Source organism: Vitis vinifera, chromosome 16 (genome assembly GCF_030704535.1).
Source record: "Vitis vinifera cultivar Pinot Noir 40024 chromosome 16, ASM3070453v1".
Classification (NCBI taxonomy): domain Eukaryota; kingdom Viridiplantae; phylum Streptophyta; class Magnoliopsida; order Vitales; family Vitaceae; genus Vitis; species Vitis vinifera.
Window position 1 is genome coordinate 19098194 of NC_081820.1, and position 7148 is coordinate 19105341.

Sequence of the window (7148 nt, forward strand, 5' to 3'; positions counted from 1 at the left end):
TATTCCCTTTAGTTTCCAATATTTTCAACCTTACCCGCCATTCATACTTTTAATAAAAGGCATGTCTTCAACACAAAACCCTCTCAAGTCTTTGAAATTCCAGGACAGGGAATGATCTCAGTCGACGCTACAAGGGAAGTTGCCATTTCCTGCTCTAATTGCATATGAATTAATCTGCTATACCCAACCATGCCACATGCCTAAGAATGGGAGCCCCTTAAGTATATAAAATCGTTAGGCAGAGCACTGGAGAAGTACCAAACCCAAAAGACAGAGAGCAGGTGAGCCTAATCTCTTGAAGCACAGTAATGGTGGAGTTAGCAGCAAACATTTCTAAACCACTAGTGTACTCAGAGTATAATAGTGGCATACTGCACCTGACGAATGGCTAGGCTAAATCCAGCATGACAGAGCAGCAAGTCTCTTCTAACAGAAAGCAAATCAGACAGCCACCTTCAGTTCCATTTCTATGGGAAGAAAAACCAGGAATACCTAAGAAAGATTGGAAACCTGAGGTAACTGCAGTTAACCCTGCTCCACCTCCACCTCCACCTCCACCTCCACCTCCACCACCACCACCTCCACCACCACCACCACCTCCACCACCACCTCCACCGCCGCCACCAGTCAAGCTCATTGCCTCCATTCCTTTCACTTGGGAGGAGAAGCCTGGAAAACCACTTCCCTTTTTCTCAGGGACACCACATGATGATTCATTGCTTCTGTTCCCTCCCAAAAAGCTTGTGTGCTGCTCTTCATTATCTGATGCCGATTCAAAGGACTATGAAGATGATGGTGATGATGAACATGATGGGATATTTGAATCGGATTTCGAGGCATTTGGTTTTGAAACTGATGACTCCTTTAGTTCAGCCCCCTCCCTCTTAGCAAATAGGCTCATGTCAACAGTGGCTATTTCTACTGCAGTTCCAGTGCAGAAAACTTCCTTGAATGAAGATAGCAATGACCAGCCAGAAAGCCCTTCCTCGCCAGCTTCTGAAACGAACAGCAGTACAAGCACCTATGCAACTGGAACAACAAGCCTCGTCGGTTCCTCCTTTTTAGATTGTCTCTTTCCATTGTTTCCACCAAATTCCGGTTTTCTTGCAAAGGTTGGGTGCCCTGAGGGCTCTCCCCCTCCACCTGAACTGCAGAATAAGGGATTGGACCGTGAAACCAATTCCAGTGTCATAGTAAGAAGGGCACCCACACTTGGAGAACTGATAATGAAGAGCCGGAGAAGAAGTTATCGGCGGAAAGCAGTTCAAATGAGAAAGCACAATCTCTCAGTGGTAATTTGCCAGCTCTCATTTCTTTTAATGACATTTATTACCTACAACTACATTATGTCTCTTTATTCTACAAAAGGAACTGAGAAGTACATTCAATCAACAGCTAAAACATCTCCAAATCAAGAAAGCATAAATTAGACATTTCTATTCAACTCCTATGGCTCTAAGATAAAAAAATAATAATAATAATCACACACCTAAGTATTTGCTATTTTGCACCAGAAACTTAGAAACAACTTTTACTCTTGCCTGATTGCAATGATGGCAGGGATTCACAAAGAAGAGAGCTTTCGGATGCTGGATCTTTGGAACTGGTGGCAGCAGGATTGGAGGATTGCTTGGCAAAAAGAGACAACCGAGACTCAAACTGGTGTAGACAAAACACCCCTTCTACCATCAAGCCACTCTTTTCACTCATTTCAATGTATGACCTCTGGGACATGAGGATGTAAAGAATTTACAAGTCTGTCAATGCAACTGAATTTCAAAATATGCAACTTCAAGACAACTATGCTTGAATTTTTTCACTTTTGAACCTCAAGTCAGAAGCTGTGCATATCAATCTGCAATTCCAAAACCATTGAAATTTTGATCTCTTACAGACGAATCACTAGATGAAGGAGCTTAGTTTGAGTTCAAGTTTCAAGTTTCAACAACTCTCTGAATCCGTTTGATAACCACAGGAATATCTTCCTCAGCTAACATAGTAAAACAACACCTGAACCATCCTGGTTCTATGCAATGGCAGGCTGACCCAGGAGTTACATTGATCTTACCAATCTTCAACAGCTTATCCCATAACTCAAGCTCTCCTTTCTCATTGTAAGGGCGAATTAATCCACTCATATCAGCCCAACAGTATAAACCAGCACTGCTCTTGGTGCACTCAATTCCCAATTGTTTCAAACCAGCTGCAAAAGCAACATACATTTTCTGTATCCTCTCTCTAGTGGTCTCAATATATCTTTGGATGAATCTTGTATCTGAAAGCATTGAAATTAGTATCCGCTGTGTTGGAGCTGAAACACTAGAAAATCTTGCTAACTTTTTAGCAGCAGCCAAAACACTGGTGTTGAAGGAATAGATAACCCCGACTCTAAAACCCGGAAGAGAAAGGTCTTTGGACAGCCCATATATTATATGAACCCTGTCCTTGTCAAAATCTTCTGACTCTAGAATCTCTGCCATACTAACAAACTCCTCACTTCCATAAGTGGATCCGGCAAATATTTCATCAGAGATTATATGGATGTTCTTCTCTCTGGCAAAGTCTAGAAGACTGTACAGGGTTTCCTTGTTTAGCATATTGCCAATAGGATTTGAGGGGTTTGAGATGAGAATTCCACGGACTCTTTGTCCACGCTTTCTTGCCTGATTAAATGCTTGATCAAGAGCAGTAACACTTAAGGCAAAGTTGTCAGAACTGCGACAGTGAACAGGTATTAGCTCCACACCAGTTCGCCATTTCATGTCCCTGTCAAAACTGCATAAAAGTTTTCTAATCAAGCTCCACAACAGAATTCTTTGTATAAAAAGTCAGAATCAAAATTTGGCTTAACATGTGATTAGATATTTTGGTTTATGAGTTGAAATGACTTAAAATGAAGAGAACATAAATTACCCTGGGTAATATGGAGTGGGAACAAGAAATGCATTCCCTTGGTCAGCCAAGCAGAAGCAGAGTGTCTCAATGGCAGGAGTTGCACCAGAGGTTAATACCAGTCGTGATGGATCAAATGAGACAGTCGTTCCCATGACCTGAGACATGAAACCTGCCACAGCCTGTAGAGTGAAAAAATAGAATAATGCAAAATAAGGACACAGAATTCATGTGATTCCATGATGCAAAAGCAGCCTATTCAGGCAAACCAATATAAATCTATAGTTTCAGGTCTGAAAATAAAAATAAAAATAAGCTAGAAAGGAAATCTGGAATCCTTCAGATTGAAAAGAACATAATGATAAACGCCAAAATGCAGGTAACTAACACAATTGTATCATCAATACAGGCTATAACAATACCTGCATTGCTGATTCATTGAGACACATGCCTTCTATCCATTATTTCAAAACCAAAGTACTTCTCAATCCCAAAGATGGACTCTTGGGATGGAGGGATAAAAAAAAAAAAAACCTAGCATAATCTAAAAAAAGGCTCGTAGCAAGTGTTCTTAAAGGCAGGAGGCTTATGCAACTATGAATCTCCTGTGGCAGACAGGTCGTAGATTTTTCATGCTGCACCAACAGAGCATGCATTGTAGCCTTGCGACATAGCGAAAATTATCACTTTAAAACAGACTCAACATTTAGAGTGCTTTGTAGTTTAGAGCCAAACCACATGGAATTTTCCTTCTTTTCCATTCAAAATTCTGCTTTTGATGCCTTTGCAAGTAATCTTTTGAGCCGAACACTGCTAATTTGAAGATCTAAACCACCCCTTCTCCTCTTGTAATAAAGCAAAGAATTCCAATAGACTAATTAACAACAAATACCTCAACCTAACATCTTCACATGGTGCAGAAAATGAGACTATAATGTAGAAGATTTGCCATCAAAAACTCATCTTAATAACTCCAATTTAACGACAATAAAGTGGGAGTTTCCATGAGGATTACAGTGACAAGTGTTGAACTTCTTTTCATTTTTGGCACGAAAATAATAGAGTTAAAAATATCTTTGATAAAATAATGATGATTTTTTTTTCCCAACTTCAAAGTATTGTATCAATTTTTTTGCTCTAAAAAACAAACATTTTATTTTCATGGATTAATAAAGTACAAAGAAGGAAGAGAAATCTTTTCCCCAAGCACAATGACTACATAGTGTTGCTCAAAATTGGGGAAAAACTATCCACTCTAGATATTATTAGAGGTACAAATCTAAAAATGGTTACAAATGTGAACTCAAGAACTTAGGGTGGTAGAAAATCCCCTACAAAAGGAATCAATTACTTAGATCCCTGTTTTGCTAACATATTGACCACCTAGGTAGCTGCCCAAGGAATCCAGCAAAATAAACACCCAAACTCTAGAACAACGTCAAAAATTTGGTGTGGCCATCCATCAATCCTCCACGAGCTTCTCTCCTTCTTATTTACCCAATACATCACTACTGCAGAATCCCCTTCCACTAGAAGGTTAGATAAAATCTCTGCCTCAATGGCTAGACCCACTCCAACATTCTTAGAAAATGCTTTAACTAATGTTCCATTATTTGAACATTATATCGATAATATGCTCGTTATTTGAACAAATATTTACCTAGATCATGCTGTAATGTCAACAACGACAACAAATGCTCAACTAACTATTAATAATGAAACTAAAACCAGTTGGTCTGTGAACTAGCACAAGCAGAGCTTCTTCTACAAAATTATCACTTGATGCATTATCATAGCACACTCATAAACAATATCAAACTTAGCAGAAAATGATTAAGATGCAAACATGCACTCATCAAGCAAATTTAAACTGAAAATTAATAATGGAGTTTGGATCGAAACATACACAAAACTCACACAAGCAGGGCTTCATAGCATACTGAATCAAGATGATTCCTTGTCCATTTGGTTTCACAGAACAATTACAAAACTGAAAAGAAATGCTTTCAAGCCTCTTATTTATGCTTTTAGATTCTTAAGAAAATTAAGACTGGTAGTATGCAAGCCTTGTAACTGTACTAGGCTTCTTCGAGATAATGTTTTCAGTTGCTTGCAAACCAAAATATTAAGATACCAGATTCAATCAGTCTCAGCTATCCTTTTTCGTTTATTTTATTTTTTTTTCTCCCTCCACTTTCTCAGCAACCAAACAGAAGAAATGATAGTCAAATTACAATTTTCATCTCCATCATTCCATCCAACGGCTGATACGTCGCGATTCCACTAATATTCAAATTTCCGTCAGCCCCTCCAATCATTGAGCGCTCCAAATTCTCCAAAATCCATGTCTCAATCAAATCCAACGACAACTGAAGCCACCACAAGCCAATCAATAACACAGACCAAAAAAAAAAAAAACGAAATCAACAAAAACACTTAAAGCTCACCCTATTCTCCGACAATCCAAGCTGCATAATACCATCCGGATTATCGAAACGATCGTATGGATCCTCGGAAGCCCTCTCCAACCCAATGTAATACGGCGAAGCATTTGGCTTGGCAATCGAATTGGCCCTAGCCGAGACCCGAACCGGGCCCACCGATCCACGGCTAGACAAATTGGACCGCGACGACGACCGGGAGAGGTCTGCGAGCTGCGCCGAGGAAGACGACGGCGACGGTGGATTCGAATTAGGTTTAGCGGAACGACACCGTTTTAGATAGAGTTGGAAGAAGTAGTATAGGGCACCGGGAATGACAGAGCCAAGAATAAGGCCGCCACGGCCTTGGACCACCCCTTGTAAGGGGACTATGAGCCTCATGGCTGCGCCGGCTCCGCCGCCGGAACTGCCGCCTGGAGAGGGAGGTTTGGCGGTGGGGAAATCCGGTTCGCGGGTCGGATTTCGTCGGGACCGGCTATGGTTCATTTGGGTTGGCGGGAAAAGCCCGCCGTGGTCGGAGGAAATGGTGCCTGTGGCCCGCGAGAGGCTACGGAGGTGAGGTAGGAGTTAGAGAGAGAGAGAGAGAGAGAGAGAGTGCTGTGCAGGGGTGAGTTTTGGGCCGTTGCTTTGATTGGGAGGGAAGATTGACGGAGTGGTGGTCGATTGACCGAATTGCCCTCAAATATATATTTTCAGGGTGTGGGTTTATTGTTTTAATGCCGCCAACTTATGGCATATTTGAAATTTCATCTTCGGTCCAAATTTTGTTTGGACATGTACAAAATGTAAATTGTAAGAAAATCAGAAATATTTGTACAATATCTAAGTTTAAAAAATAAATTAATAAATAAAAATTTAATTTATTGACACTGAAAATATGAATTTAATATCTTCAAAATGCAATTAAATATTGTAAAGTTATTATTAATTAATTTAATAAGATTTTTCAGAATAATTAGAGGATTGCGTGTGAATACGGATGAGAAATGAAGTGGCCCTCGGTTACTCCGCACCGTTGAGGAATACTTATAATAATAATGGGCCGATTGGGCTTGAATTCTACGAGACAGCCTCGTAATCTGCAACCAATTATTTTTTAAATATGATTTTTTATTTGCTATTTTTTTTTTTTTTTTTTTTTTAAATAATATATGATGGTAGGTGGAATTATGTGGGACAGAGGGGTGGGCGAGGCCCTGGCTCAAAAACTGGGCAGGGGCTCTACGCATTATAATCAACCCATCTGCAACTGCCCAAAATTAATTCTTGAGGCAAAATGGTAAATTACAAAATAATTAATTAAACTTATTAAAGGTGAAAGAATCCTTTTACAATTAATAATTTTAGGTAAAAATTAGATTTTCCTCTTCTCTTCTTTATTCAAAAACTTTATCAACCAAAATTATAGTCGTATGACTGAAGGTTTAGAGTTTCAGACTTTAAAATTCAGATTTTTTTAAATAAAATCCTAATCCTAAATTAATATATTATATTTATTAATTAGTTTTGAATACGCTAGATATTCTTTCAAAAAAAAATTGATTAAGGTTAGTTTATTTAATTCTTTTTAATATCAAAATATTAAAAATTTAAGATTATGGGTTGATTTATTATTGGAAATTGGGAAAATCTTAAGTTTTTAAATGAAAAACAAAAAAAATCTTTAAAAGATTTTGATTTAAGCTAGGGTTAATCTATTTAAAATTTTAGGTCAAAATATTGAAATTATGAATCTAAATTGTCCTATTGATGAAAATAGGAAAATTCAAAATTTTATTAGATGAATAGATGTAAGGAATGAAATTTTAAAAATTA

The 7148-nt window shown here is 38.5% G+C and overlaps 2 protein-coding genes across 3 annotated transcripts; one reads left to right on the plus strand and one right to left on the minus strand.

Annotated features, from left to right (window-relative positions):
• The first annotated feature begins 404 nt into the window (after positions 1 to 404).
• Positions 405 to 2446, plus strand: LOC104882125 (uncharacterized). Its single transcript, XM_059743383.1, has one exon. It carries the CDS (start codon positions 405 to 407, stop codon positions 1428 to 1430), a length of 1026 nt encoding a protein of 341 aa, XP_059599366.1. The 3' UTR covers positions 1431 to 2446.
• Positions 1270 to 6010, minus strand: LOC100251582 (probable aminotransferase ACS12). 2 transcript variants are annotated; one of them, XM_002268896.4, is made up of 4 exons: positions 5340 to 6010; positions 5127 to 5261; positions 2914 to 3074; positions 1270 to 2775 (listed from the first exon to the last, which is right to left on the minus strand). In XM_002268896.4, exons 1-4 carry the CDS (start codon positions 5817 to 5819, stop codon positions 1935 to 1937), a joined length of 1617 nt encoding a protein of 538 aa, XP_002268932.2. In that variant the 5' UTR covers positions 5820 to 6010; the 3' UTR covers positions 1270 to 1934. The 2 variants fall into 2 exon arrangements, with proteins under 2 accessions (XP_002268932.2, XP_010662365.1); XM_010664063.3 differs by lacking the exon at positions 5127 to 5261 and having other exon boundaries at positions 5340 to 5986.
• Positions 6011 to 7148: the final 1138 nt, after the last annotated feature.

Coding starts and splice junctions, on each gene's coding strand:
- LOC104882125 (XM_059743383.1), top strand. CDS start 405: ATGACAGAGCAGCAAGTCTCTTCTAACAGAAAGCAAATCAGACAGCCA.
- LOC100251582 (XM_002268896.4), bottom strand. CDS start 5,819: ATGAACCATAGCCGGTCCCGACGAAATCCGACCCGCGAACCGGATTTC. Junction 5,262..5,339: donor TTGGATTGTCGGAGAATAGG/GTGAGCTTTAAG, acceptor TGGTGGCTTCAG/TTGTCGTTGGATTTGATTGA. Junction 2,776..2,913: donor CCCACTCCATATTACCCAGG/GTAATTTATGTT, acceptor ACTTTTATGCAG/TTTTGACAGGGACATGAAAT.